We start from the raw sequence: 14743 nt of genomic DNA on the forward strand, positions 1-14743 counted from the left end.
GTTCTCATGTTGTTGCTAAGGATTGTCTTATTGCACTGGAGTCACACTGGGTTAAATATTTACACTTGGGTTTTAAGGGGTATTTATTATTTTCTTCATTATTTTATTTACGGGTTGTACGGAAGCCCCAAACGCAATTTCATTGTTCTCTGACAATGACAACAAATAAATAAATAAATACAAATACTTAACCAACCCGAGCACAGGTCCACACGCCTCAGGCAGCAGCTGGTGTCCTCGCAGCGCTACTACGCCCAGTGTACTATATGTACGTGCTATCAGCTGTTCAGGACTTTACCTGGATACCAGTAGGTCGACACATGGCCTGTCCCAGAATACTGAAGATCATGTCCTTGTCTTCTTCACTTGTTGTTGCTGGCAGCAGCTCCTCTATCTCCTTCTTTTCCCCAGGAAGAAGAGGCAGTCCCTCCCCTTGGCTGAAGAGGAGAAGCTCCATTAAAAGTAATGTTTCCACTGTGTTGTTGGGCCACCAAAGACATTACGCAGACCAGTAGAGCATACACAACAGTCTGTGTGTGTGTCCACTAACCTGGCATTATCGACTACCTTCCTGCCCCAGCGGTAAGCCCAGCTGGCCAGGGCTGCCCAGGACTTTGCCACATCTGGAGCCAGACTGGTGGACAACTGATACAGCTGACCCAACACGAAGTCTGGCTCTCCAACACCCACATTGACTGTACAGGGAAGAACATTAACATCAAACACTTTAGAGGGTTGTGGATATTTCAGTATTCATCTGCAGGTACATGGTGTCTCATCATTTTGAGTAATTTGTCCTCCTGAGCCTGGGAAGCATGTTTAACTTCTAGTTATCTGGGATTAGTTGGACTGGAGAAAGAAAGTGTAACAACACGATTCAGTGTTTTTTAGTTTAAAGATCTTAAGTGTTCATCATGTGCAGAAAAGCCAACATGTACTGCCGACATAAGAGGACAGAGTGTCAGGCTAATACAGACGTGCACCTGTCAAAAGTTCAGACACACCGTCTCATTTAATGGTTTTTGTTATTTTCATGAGTAAGTAACATTTCTTTCTATAGCACTTTTTAAAACAGGAAGTTGTTTCAAAGTGCTTCACATGGGAATAGAAAACATATAAGACATTGTAGATTCTCACTGAAGGCTTCAAAACTATGAATGAACACGTGGAAATATGTAGTGAACAAAAACGTGGGAAATAACTCCAAACATGTTTGATATTTCAGATTCTTTGCTTTGATTCCTGCTTTGCTCTCTCGGCGTCTCCATGAGCTTCATGAGGTCGTCTCCTGAAATGGTTTCCAACAGTCTGGAAGGAGTTCAGAGATGCTGAGCACTTGTTGGTCCTTTGCCTTCACTCTGCGCTCCATCTCATCCCAAACCATCTCCACTGAGGTCAGGTGACTGTGGAGGCCAGGCTGTCTGGTCTGCATCACTCTCCTTCTTGGTCAGATAGCCCTGACACAGCCCGGAGGTGTGTTTGGGGTCATCGTCCTGTTGGAATTTAAACGATGGGATGGCGTGTGTCTGCAGGATGGTAGCCATGCTGCTTCAGTTTGCCTTCAATTTTGAATGAATCCCCAACAGTGTCACCACCAATGAACCCTGACAGGCACAGCTGTGAGCTGAAACCATGTCAGGTCACTACATCATGAAGCTCACTGAGAGCAGGGTTTGCAGCTCTGCCAACAAAGCAAACAGTGGCTACTAAAATATATTTATCAAGTTTTTCTTTGTCACATAACTCCATATATGCTGCTTCATATATTTGATGTCTTCAGTGTAGAAAGTCGTAACAATAAAGAAAAACCATTAAATGAGGAGGCGTGTCCACACTTGAGTGGTAGTATAGTAGACTGGGAAATTAAAGTGCTACATCCCAACTCTGCATTATTGAGAAGTCATTGATTTAGAGTTAAGAGGAGGACGATCAACATTACTGCAGCCCAGAGAAGTCCTGTGTGAATACATCAGGTTCCAATGGTACCTGAAATCTCAGCAGTGACTGATGGGATGGCCTGATCCTCCAGGGGCAGCTCCAGCAGAGCAGCAATGTTCCTGCTCAGAGCCGACATGCTGCCCAGAGCGCTGCATGAGTTCACTGCTGCAGATTTCTTTACCACCTACAAAGACATTAACAGCCTGAAAGCATGCATTTTAAAGATATATCCAAGCAATCACATCTGCTATATTAGACATATTTTATTCTTTTCTAAAATGTGTCGAAGATGCTTCAAGAAGTGCTTTACCCTATTTTTAATGTTTTGGTTAAATATCTTTAACAGGACAATAAAGAAGGGGGGTCAGCACATGCCTCCATGGTGGATTACAACCTGGGCTTTTCACTTTCCTTATGGTATATGCAGCACCTGTCCACCCCAGCAACATAATCCGATCGCCTGCACCAACACTGAACACAATCTTCAAAATGCTGGAGATGAGTGCACTTTGTGGGCTGAATAAAGTGATCAGGGAAGCTGGCTCTGCAGCAACCTGGACACGTCAGAAGCTTCTGGTGGAGAAGACAATCAGCACCACCACAAGCTGTGCGTCTCCAAAGTAGGTGTGCATATCTGGCTGTTTAACACAGACCTGGGTCAGCTTTCACTTACTTAGACTTGAGTAACAGAGGAAATGTTGCTTCTCTTAACCAGGACAAATATCAGCTGAGCCAAAGCAGGTTAGAGGGTTAGGTCCCATCATTGGTCCGATTCTTAATGTTCTTGTGTTCTATTAACTTCACTGTACTGCTTTCACGTTAGGCACAGCTCTTTGCATACGTGATTATCATTACCAAATATTCCAAAAAGCAGTAAACCTGTTTGAGCTGAGGCGTCATGTCCTTCCAGTCGGCCAGCAACCATTTGCAGAGTGTCAGCAGCGAGCGGCAGGCGGCGCCTTCATTCTTCCCCAAATGGCAATAAGACAGAGCGGCTTTGCTCAGCATCTCCATGGCTGTCAGTGACTGACCTGCTGAGAAACAACCACTTAGAAAACAGAGCCTCAGGACCTCATCAATGCTCTGCACATACACCTGGGTTTTTGTAAAATAGGGTTGGATTAGGATCTCTGGTTTCAGTGGCATTACTGCTCAACAGCTCGACAGGGACTTGAAGGGAGAAACTTCCATATTTGTTTTATAAAATGTCAAACTGTGTGTGCTTTTGAAATTATTCTGCTAAGTGGACTCACAGCATCTGTCGTAACTACAGTGCCACTGTCTGTTTTTCTGATGTATCGATAACTAATTAATGATTTATTATTTTTAATTATTCATCATTAACCATCATCATCATTATTATTGCTTCCAGCTGCTGGCAGCAAGGACAGAGAAAGCCTGGCAGACCCCAGGTCAGGTCTGCCAGGCTTTCTTCAGCGAAGAGAACCAGCTGATGACTGACTCAGAGCGCACACACGAGCAAACTCATCTCTGTAAAATTCAACTGGAGGAAAGGCGTTTAATATAAATGCTATTCAAAGTAGCTGTGCATAATTTTACATTCATGAGAAGGTTATGAGTAATTTCTTCTCTCTAACTGAGAGCAGCAAACTCTTTTTCCAGGCTACATGATGGTCGTCTAAATTAGTGAGACTCAATTTTCTATCCAGCTTCCAAGTTATCTGCTTTTTAAGGCGTGCGTCTGAGAATTCTACCTCGGAGTCAAGCACTTTTTCAGAGGAGCTACAGGGTCCAGAGCCGTACACAGTGAAGATGGAAGGGAAGTTAGCAAACTATCCTTGATGCAAAAAGACTTCAGGTTGAGATGCACACCCGTGTGAAGCATGCATAGGTTCATCGCATGCTCAGGCTGCCTTGAGATCCACTCATGATCGTATCCACTGCGTGGCTTGTCCACACAAACTGCTCCACAGTAGGGTAGCTCACCAGGCTAACCTGTCAGGTGGCTGCTGCAGAGCAAGGCGAAATGGAGATACCTGAGGATCTGGCTGCAGCACCAGGCGTGAGCTGGGCAGATGAGAGCCACAGACCATCACTACCACTTTCCTGTTGCTGGAGCCACATGGAGGATGTGAGAGTTTCTCCCCTGCTGGAGTTCATATGGGAGGAGATGCTACAAGAACAGGGAGGAGGTTTTAACGAGAATGAAGAGTCGGCCGACTCACAGTTCCTGCTGCCTGACAACAAGGAGGTGGACTCCAACTCCCTGGCTAGCATCAGCTGGGCTGCAAAGCACTCAGCTACCAGCTAGGTTGATAAACCGGCGTCTCCCCTGGATTTCGACATGCAAGATATGTGTAAGCCCGCAGCTTACATATAGAAAAATCAGTCCATCTATCATTTACCCAAAGTCGTCTTCATCTTCATAGCCCCGTCCCTCCCCTGGAAGGAAGGCCGCTTCCTTACTGATAAGTGCTACAAAGCAGCTGCTCTGTCAACGAGAGCCCACAGTACCTCCTCTGTGCTAATGGCTCAGAGGACATGACAGCTAAACCAGACACCAGTGTGTGGGAAGAACTCTGCATCTTCACTGACCACGTCCTCCACACATGAAAACATTAAACACGCTGAAAAACAGAGCAATGCTGTCGGCTATCACACAGCCCGCAGAGTCGCGTTTCCATGGCTGTGACCATGCAGACACCTCGCTCGCTTCTCATGGAGGTAACGGGGCACCGGGACAGCATGTCTTACACACTTGACCACAAGAGGGCACCAACATGCTATCTGTGGCAAAGTGGTCAGAGGAAATACAAATGCCTGTTTGGTCAAGCGTGTAGGAGAGAAGCTCTCCAAGAGCATCAGTCGTGCATTCAGTTCTCCCAGAACATACGAAGATCAATATGCGGCTTAATCCCCGCATAGAACCGGCGCCTTTTAGCCGCCATCTTTCGTCTCAGAGGAACAACAGCAGCTGGATACCTTGTGTCCAGTCTGTGCATTTATATGGACAGGACCTGGAGTTTTAGGTTGTCTGAGTAACCCTCTATAAATAAAGTGAGGGTATACTACACATCAGTGAATGATCACTGAATAATTCTTGAAAAATGAAATTTGTCATAAACTGCTGCAGAAACAGTTTTTACTAAATGAAAAGTGATGCAGACACAGAGTCAGCTGCCATCCTGATATCACAGCTCAGTAAACTGTCTCTGATGTGCGCTCCACATTTCTACCTTCACCTCAGAGTGAACACGCAGACGACCGAACGAAATCAGCTGTTCAGAAACCAAAACCTCAGTTTATTTTTAAGCACAAAGTTAGGCCAAGGTGCTGCTTGGACCCAGATCTCCCAGCTGTTTGCCCTTTCTAAATAATCACCTCACTGATTACAGTGAGGATTTTTCATCATATTACATTGATTTTAATCGTTTTGTTGGGTCTTCCTGGGTTTGGAGTGTGTGTGTGTGTGTGTGTGTGTGTGTGTGTGTGTGTGTGTGGACGGTATTAACATCTTCATGGGGACCAAAAATTGGTAGTTTACTATACTTGTGGGGACAAACAGCCCTCGTGAGGACCCCAGAGTTTGAAGGCATTTTTGAGACTCAAAATGTGGTTTTAGTGTCAGGGTTACAATTAGGTTATGGTTAGGTTTAGGGTAGGACAGGGTTAGGCATTCATTTTTAATGGTTAGGGTTAGGTAAGTGGCTAGCGGAAAGCATTATGTCAATGAGATGTCCCCACAAGGATATAAATACACACGTGTGTGTGTGTGTGTGTGTGTGTGTGTGTGTGTGTGTGTGGGTGTGTGTGTGTGTGTGTGTGTGTGTGTGTGTGTGTTACCTGTTGTGTCGAGTGAACAGGTCCCTTTTTCCCATCCAATGGAGTGTAAGGTAAAGTAATGAAGATGTTCCCTCACCTGCAGTTCTTAGGACTTTGGCTTTTTCTATCTCCACCTCTGGTCCCCATTTCTCCCCCAGGGTGCCTTCAAGATTAAGACGCCTGAAGGCCTTGCACAGGTGCTCTTCCTGCTCTTCTTCTTGTGTTTGTGTGTCACTGAACTGTCTGAGCAGGCGAGATGCCAGTGTAATGTTGCCTTTTTTACGGGCAAATTTGACAGCAGTCAGACAAAGCTCCATTAGGTGGCTATCGGTGGAGGAAGAGTAACCTAAGCAAGAATGAGGAGAAATGTTAGAGGTTTACATGGACAAATCCATCCAGCATGTTTCCATGGCCCTTTGTCTATGCAGCACAGTGATCACGTTCAGCCCAGCAAAAAGTACGTCTGCAGCACAAAGCTGGATTTGGGACTTTGTAAAGTAAGGTCAGGTCCAACCAACTTCTTCTCCAATCCAAGCTCAGGCTATTTTGGGGACGAGCTGAGGTACCAGCTGGACAGCCTGACCGATCATCCAACCACTGTACCGCCTGGGTTAACCCTCAGAGATGCAAAGTGGCTTCATTTCTTTCTTGGAAGAATTGCTCTGACAATTTATGAAGCACGCATAAATTATATATGAGGTGTGATTAATTCTCTCAGAAACAACAGGACTCAATGGTTACCCTTAAGTTTGTGGAGGAGTTGTCTCTGAAATGTGCTGTATCTGAGGGCATGAAGGAACAGCTGGGCATCCTGCTGCTTACAAGAGTTCAGAGCCTCACTGCACAGAGGAATCACGCAGTCCTGTGAAGAACAAAGGGTGAAGATAAGCCACGTTTCTTTAAACTGGACAATTACAGTTCAAGCTGGTGCTCATTGCAGCTGCTTGGTCTGAAGTTAACGCTAGAAACCTAGAAAGTGTGTGTGTGTGGTGTGGTTTGCGCCAAACTGACACTAAACAACTGTAAAGTCGTTTTTGATGCAAATGAAATGAGTTTATTTATGAACCTCTTGTCCAGTGAGAGCATTCTCCAGGGTGGCAGTAGAGTGGAGCTGCAGGGTGGGAAATGTGGGCAGGGTCTCCGAGAGGGTGAGGGTCGACAGGCGAAGGGGACCCAAGCAGATCCGTCCGGTCTGTTTCAAGCAACGCACCAACGTACTGCAACATCACATCACACGATTTGTTACAGTCTGAAAATGGCACCGTGCTAAAAATAAGTAACACATTTTAAACATTAACATTTGGAAAGAAAACAGACAAGAGACCGTTTTCTGCAACGACTCCAGAATTAACCGACTTTTTCCTCCTTTTTGGCCCTGGAATGGAGGCTGTCGTTCAGTCTCACTTTACAGAATCAGGAAATGGACTGAACACACCAAGGATAGATGAGATTTACACTCGTAACCCCATTTCAGCCTAAAGAGTTCTTTCACACGAGCACAGAGGACAGTCTGTTGCTGTCAGTCTCTCCCTCCTACCTTGGACGTGCTGCTAAACATGCTCTCTTTTATCTAGAGGTTTAAAACGTCTCAGTTTTCACTGTCATGCAAAAGAATTAACAGAAGTTGGCATCAGAGCAATGACAAAGTAGCAGCACGAAAAAGATCTCTGAAGGAACCACATCCAGTTTATTCCAGCAACACCTGCCTTACCTATATACACATCAGTGTTTGCCAAGCCTGGTTGTTACTATATGACCTTATTCTGTCAGTCTGGAGTGTAAACCTACTGCTGCTGCTGACGAAAGAACCTAATTAATAACAACAATCATATACAACACACTAAAAAAATGTATATTAAGCAACAAAAGCAATGTTCAGTAAACCGTATGCGCTCAATGCTGGGAACAAGCGTGTTGGCCTAGATGAAAGAAGTTGGAGGCAGGGCTGGACAGGGAGCACGAGTGAGACCACACAGTCTCCAGGAGAAGGGCTGGACTTTGGTTCCCTGCTGCTTCAGGTCAGGGAAAGGTTCCTGACCACCTGACTGCAAGTATGCAGCGAATGACAGAGATTTCCTAGAACTGATTCCATTGTTCTACTGGGAAACTTGACGAAACTACAAGACCTAGATTGGCGTTGCATTGACGGATTTGCTATGACACTCAGGCAAAGAGAGGAGCTGAGCTGTTAACTGATCACGCCCTGCTGATGAGTTAGATCAGCTGCTGCGAGAGGAAACTGGACAGACCCTCCAGAACAGAGACACCAGATCTGTGACAGAGGGTCGGTGCCCTGTCTGACAGACGGCCCAGTCCACAGCATCTTCCAACCTTGGGTGTGGAAGAAGTTCAGTTCAAGACTTTTGGTCGGACTCTAAGCAATTCTGGCAAATTGTCAGGTGACTAAAAGCAATGCTCTACTCGCACAGTGTAAATATAGTGTGGATGGGGTGATGCTGCCTTTAACTGGAGGCAGTGGAGGGAATAGTTGGAGCAGAGTCTGTGGATGAGGGCGGCTACTTGCTGATCATTAGGGGCGAGGTCATTGAGGCAGTCAAACTACTAGCTTGTAGGTAGTTGGGCTGTTGGGGGTGGAGGAGTTCTTCATGGTCCTGGATGCTGTAGGGCTGCCTTGGTTGACACGCCTCTGCAACGCCGTGGAGATTCGGTTGTCTGCCATAGGATCGACTTGTTCCCAGTGGGTGCTACGGCTGCCCTCTGTCACGGATTCAGTTCATCATTTTTTATTTAATGATGAACGTTATTAAAGGGATCCAGCAGATCAGAGCACAAAGTCTCTCTTCATACAGATGACAAGCTGTTTATATCAGACCCTCGTTTGTTGTTGTTACTTTAAACATTTGGAGAAATATCTGGTTATGAAGTTAATATTCAAAATAATGAGTTAAGGCCCCGCCCTTCTGCATGCGAGGGACAAATTGGATCCAACTCTTTCAAGATTAGCCACAGAAAATCCAAGTGTTTAGGTCTATGAGTAGCACGTGATGTTAAGGATCTTTACAAGTCCAATGATCCACCTCTGCTATCATCAGTGGTTCTTCTAAAGAACGAGCCTCTTACTTTAGGAGGAACAAACAACTCTATCAACATGTGTTCGCATCCAAGATTTCTTTAAGTGTCCCCATTTTTTAACAAAACCTTTCTTGTCCAGTGGTAACAGCCAGAAATCAACATTCATATGGAATAAAAAGCTGCCAAAGATACGTAAAAACGCACGTCACTTCCAAAATTCATATTATATATATTATTGAGTAGTAAATGTTAGAGTATTAATATTATTGTTCTGGGTGAAGAGGGATCCCATCAGCCCCAGTTGGTAGTCACTGGAAGGAGCTTGAGTTGTGCGCACCTCCCCTGTAGCCTCACGAGGTTCCAAACATCCAGTCTCAGACCGTATACTCAAGCCAGGTGTAATTCATACAGTTAAAACTTGGAATCAGTTTAGAAGAGCCTTTAATCTTACTGGGTTGTGGTTATCTGCACCAGTAACAAAAAGAAAATGTTCTAACGTTTGATGTCTGGCTGCAATCTGGGAGTCGATCACTGCACGTCTTGCATATAGAAAACAATGTATGCCTGCACACAGTGCACTGATAACATCCCAGAAACAGTGTCACACTTGTGTCCCTTTATAATAATATTTGGGTTTGTATTTATATCTCAATAATCATCTCTTTACATCTCTGTTTCTACGCTTTGTCTCATATGGCTGCTCGGTTTTCTGTTGTGTGTATGCTGCTACAGCCGTCAGAAAATGGCCAGAAAAGGCTTGAAACGCCCGACTTTATCACAAAAATACTTTCTGAGCAAACTGAACAATAGAAAGCTAAAATGTGGCAGTTCTCCTATTAAGAAGGGTTTCATTACCCTAATGGGCTTTTCCCCCTTGAAATCAGAGCTGGTACGGCATTTGACAATGATTGACCCATAAAAAATGAACTCACTCTGAGTTTGGTGCTGCTCTCTGATCCTGCTGCTCGCTGACTTTGGTCATTGCACTTACAGCGCTGCGAAGGAGCTGCACCTCGATAGCTCTCTGCAGCTCAGTTGGATCTGGACTCATTGAGGGCAGGAGCCTTTTCAGATCTAAGCACAAAGAGTGTTAGAAATACTAGCAGCCACCAGTAGATGGGTCCCATGGTATAAATCTGACTTTCAGAAAAGCTGACCTTGAGGTCAAGGTCACTGAGATTCAAAATGTTCCAAGCCTTTTAGCAGATACCTGTGGTCTTACTTTGAAAATCCTACATTACATTCTGGGAAAAAATACCAGTTTTACTGCAAATGCACAACTCAGTCACAATCCAGGCGTCTGTTAAGACTCGGGGCAGTAAGGACACTTACCAAGTTTGTCCTTACTGCCAGAAAGAGCGGTGTAATCCTCTCCAGGCAGCAGCTCCAGTTGAACCCCACATTCTGCTAGATCGCCCTCCTCAAAGTGACTCAAAGCATGGATGTAATTGAAATCTGTCTTCAAGTTGATGCTGACTGGATTGGTCGAGTTCTGTTTGAGGGTGCTGACAGTGGCCTGCCACTCCTTAACAGAAGCCCAGTCACAAAGTGCCACATAACACTGACAGGCTTTGTTGGCCAGAAAGTTTAGCACCTCTGGAGAGCACTCACTCGACTTCAGTAACACCGTCTTCCTGCTGTCACCTGTTGAAAATGACACCAAGCATCATAGCATCAGTGAAACTTAAAGGAAAGATGAAAAAACAAAGAAAGCATCAGAAAACACACGTTTCTAAGAGTCGGGTGATGCACAGCCTACCTGCAGTGGCTGTGTGCCTCACAGCTGTGCTACAGGAACAGTTAGAAAGCTAGCTGAACAAATAAACATGCTGCTTCTAAGGAGATGTTTGCTAGTTACCATTGCTACAGTGTTTTGGACTGCTTGTGTTGCTGGACAGTTTGAGCATGAAGGAGTCAGAGCCTTTGATGCTGCAGTCCATCCCTGTAACTGCAGACAGTTGGTCTTGATACTCCTGGGCTGCTTTCTCAAACCTGCACATACAAACATATGCACAGTTGATTACAGCAATGAAACTACATGAATCTATTACAAATGAGTATCTCAGTGAACCATGAGGATAATCGGTTAGTGTGCCAGTCCTTACCGTCCCTCAGCCTGCAGCGCAACCGATGACAACCAGCCCATACTCTTGCCTGAAGTTGAGGCACTCCAACTTGCCAAGCCCTGGATGGCCTCGGGACAATGCAACTCCAACAGAGCCTCCACAAGCAACACCACGGGCACCTCCAGCTCTGGACCCTTTAAAGTCCACAGAACCACAGTTCACCCAGACAGATGACACTATTTATTACCACAGTATTTGTAGGATGGTCAAATGATACACTGCCTAATCTAACACTCAGCATTTGCACAGACAAACAGAACTACTACAGCACTTATTCACAGCACTTCACTCGTTCCACATTTGGTCATGTTACAGCCTCTCGGCACTCATTTTTGGGCAGTTTCTCCCGTTGTTCTATGCAGAACCTCGGTGCACAGCCATTTTCACATCTGTTCAGTTCAGATCAAGTTTGAACTCTGGCTGGGACACTCTCTTGTTATCTTGGTTTGTGTGCCTAGGATTGTTGTCCTGTTGGAAGATGGGATGGTATTGACCAGGTAATAAGCGGTACCTGGGTTCCTCCAGACATGACCGAAGGGTCAGGTCAAAGAGTTCCTTTTGGTCAACTCTAGCGGAGCTGGCAGTTTAAGGTAGAACGCTATGTTAGATTTCTCAGATGTTAAATATGTCATCAGCAAACAGGAAGATGGTCAGTGAACTGAGGAGAAGGGCTGTGCAGCATGGTGACCTCAGCTAGTTAAATCCAGTGGCTAGCATCCTAAGCCTCTGACAGCACTGCAGCTGTGTACTACATTCAGTGCTGATTACTGTAACATGACAAACAAGTGAAGTAATATGAATATTTTCACTGTATATACATCTCTACTACATCTAATACATAGAGGATACTCTACTAACACAGACCTGAGTGCCACTGTTTTTAATCTCTGCAAGCAGATCGAACCCATGGCGAATAGTTACTGCTGGCTGTCCAGACAGAAGACCAACTCTCATCAGTGCCAAGCGGATCCTCGTCAGCCAGTCCTGGCACGTCTGACGGTTCGTGTAGAAGAAAGTCCGAATTCCCTGAGAAGCGGCGAAAAAGGCATGCGTGATCATTTATACAAGCGACTGATTATTAATCAATCGAATAGAATAGAATAGAATTCAACTTTATTGTCATTGCACATGCACAGGTACAGGGCAACGAAATGCAGTTTGCATCCATCCAGAAGTGCTTTAGTGATATAGATATATTACAATATATATTAGCAATAATATATATATGCAAGTATATTACAGAAATGGGTCTATTATGGTATGTTATAATGTACACGGTATGAAGTATGTTGTGAATATGCTATAACTATAAGTATGTGCAGGCTATGAACAGGATGAACAATCAATCGTCAATCGATCCAGGACACTAAATCCCAGACAGAAAATAGTTGTTTCAATTTTATTATGTGACATTATAGAGGAGGCTATATGTAAGGTTTGACTTAGCCAATCTGTCAGCAATGACAATCACTCCCTGGAGAAAAGATTAAAAACGCCCTTCATACATTTTGTTTGCACTTATAAATTACTGATAAACTGTGACTCAGTATCTTTTTCCTTTATCACAAAACTCAAGGACACCTGTAGTAATGATAAAACTGAGGCTCTATCATCTCCTTTAGTGTCAAAATGTTAAACTATTTCATTTTCAAGCCGTGGAGTTTGTCTGCGCACCTTTGGTGGAGCTGTCAGAGCATTAGCACAGCCCTCGTAGGCATTGTACATGAGCTTCTCCAGGTTCTCCAGGTACTGAAGCAGCAAAGTGAGGCGGAGCTGATTTAGGTGGTGACCATCACTGTCACTTCCACTGCCCGCCCAAGCTCCAACATCCTGCTCGGGGTTCAGACTCTGTGCAGCCAAGCTCCGGATCATACCTGCAACAAAGCAGAGAAAATGGTTTGTGTCTGAGAACTTTAGATGAACTGTCCCAGTTTTATTTCTTTACCAGACAGCATCTGTATGTATCTGAGAAACCTCTTCTGGAGGTTACAAAAAAGATCTTGAAAGTAAATGACAATTACTGTGAATGCAGTCACATGAACTCTTCACTTTACCTTCAATGGTCTGGAAGGTGTCCTGAGCTCGACCCAAAGGTGTTCGGAGTTTGGATAACACGGTGAACTGTGCAGCCTCCCACACCGCCCACTGCCATAGCAACACCTCTGTTTTCAGCAGTGCCCGTGTCACCACGTCTGGCTTGCTACCATCTGTACTTCCACGGCCATCCTGTTTCTCAAGGCGTTGGCAGCTGTAGTACAGGCGCTCCAGCCAGGAGTCCTTGCTGTAGATACAGGACATGACCACCTTTATTCATCACAAGCCATAAAACCAAGCGTGCATCACAGATCTCCCTTACATTACGCAGACCTGACGTGAATCTCTCACTATAGTTGACTCAAAATCGTCATGATACACACATCTGTGTAAACCCACAGCACGACTACCAAAGATCAAAAATGACCATGAGACTGTAAAACAAAAGACATTCTCAGAGTTCTGTGCAGCTGTCACTGTGCCATTACCCTCCACGGTGCAGGACGCCATATAGGATGAAGCTAATAAGGTCACTGAAGTCCTGGGGGTGGAAAGTGCTGCTCGGAGCATGGCTCATGTGGTGGCGAATGGCCAGAGAGATCTTCCTCATTTCAGGATGGCTGTGGTTACTGTGAACAAGCAATATACACGCATATGTTGAGAACATGCATCCGATCTCCTGATGGGTCACAACTGCGGTTCAAATCTAACACCAACTGTCCCCTAACTATGACAGTGCTGATGAAAGCAATGCCGTTTGTGAGTGTGCAGCTCTGAGAGTCATAGATGAATAGTACAGATTGGTTAAAACACGGAGCTTTCATACGTTTAATCAAAACTATTTAATTTATTTGAAAAATGGCAGTCAGGCAGGATGCAACAACCTGCACTCACATTAGCTGTGAAACAGCGAGCAGCTGGTTAATGAATTGGGACCTGCCGGGTTGTAGTTAGACTCAACACAAGTAATAACTCTGAATAAGTAGTAGTCTGTAGTTATTAACCAGGACCACTTATTGTTCAGACTCGGTACAACCTTAGCTAATCATTAGCCAGACCCACACTCTACTAGATACAGGAAAACGAGCCAAAGTAACAGCAGGTTTATTGACTGCCTTTCATTAAAGTGGAGCTCAGAGAGTTTAGGCTCTGTATAGCCAGGAGCCAACAGCTGCTGTAGCACCAAATGCTTCATAGCTGGCCCAAGGCTGAACTTGGTGTTTTGTAGTGGTCACAGAGACGGGTATATTCTGCTGTATGGCGAATACCACAGCTTTCATCCCAAAGGCAAATTATCCAAAACATTTCATCCTACTGAGCATGAGCCGACGTCAAGAACAAGACTGTGGAGCTTGTTAGTCTATCAGATGCTGGGTGATGCCTCTATTACACCAGAGCAATCAGGAAGACATCCACTGCTAATAACAACACATCAACCATGTATATGTCAAATCACGTGAATGAATCAAGTGTGCAGTGGTACAGCTGTGCAGCAAGTCTTACCTCAGAGCCACATCAAGAGGGATTGTCCTGAGAAGTTTACCATAAGCTTGCCTCACCCTCATGGCCGAGTGGACCAACTGCACTCTGCACACATCTGTACACCTAAGACACCCCCAACCCACAACACACAGACACACACACAGGCTTTAATACAAGAGAACAAACATTAGGCATCATATGTTTCCATATACGTGCAGGTCAGAAGCAAGCCGTTCACCTCTGCAGCAGCTCAGTAGACAGTGATGAAGAAAGGACCTGTAAAGTGTGGCAGGTCTGGAGGCAGATACCCTGATCTTCATTCAGAGCTGTCCACAGAAAACGAGGAC

At 45.0% G+C, this 14743-nt stretch overlaps 1 protein-coding gene across 1 annotated transcript in view; it reads right to left on the bottom strand.

Moving 5' to 3' along the window:
• The window catches only part of smg1 (SMG1 nonsense mediated mRNA decay associated PI3K related kinase), a gene marked incomplete in the record, with an annotated part of 55992 nt that overhangs the window by 23164 nt on the left and 18085 nt on the right, over positions 1–14743 (bottom strand). Inside the window, 17 exon segments of the mRNA XM_042228909.1 lie at positions 299–437; positions 551–695; positions 1987–2122; positions 2818–2969; positions 5819–6067; positions 6463–6583; positions 6788–6938; positions 9687–9828; positions 10087–10398; positions 10613–10746; positions 10860–11014; positions 11745–11906; positions 12555–12754; positions 12935–13161; positions 13403–13543; positions 14418–14519; positions 14635–14722. Coding sequence (XP_042084843.1) covers positions 299–437; positions 551–695; positions 1987–2122; positions 2818–2969; positions 5819–6067; positions 6463–6583; positions 6788–6938; positions 9687–9828; positions 10087–10398; positions 10613–10746; positions 10860–11014; positions 11745–11906; positions 12555–12754; positions 12935–13161; positions 13403–13543; positions 14418–14519; positions 14635–14722 — 2756 coding nt within the window.

The sequence above is a fragment of the Haplochromis burtoni genome, unplaced genomic scaffold (genome assembly GCF_018398535.1).
Source record: "Haplochromis burtoni strain Fernald_Lab_line unplaced genomic scaffold, NCSU_Asbu1 Contig_363, whole genome shotgun sequence".
Lineage (NCBI taxonomy): Eukaryota > Metazoa > Chordata > Actinopteri > Cichliformes > Cichlidae > Haplochromis > Haplochromis burtoni.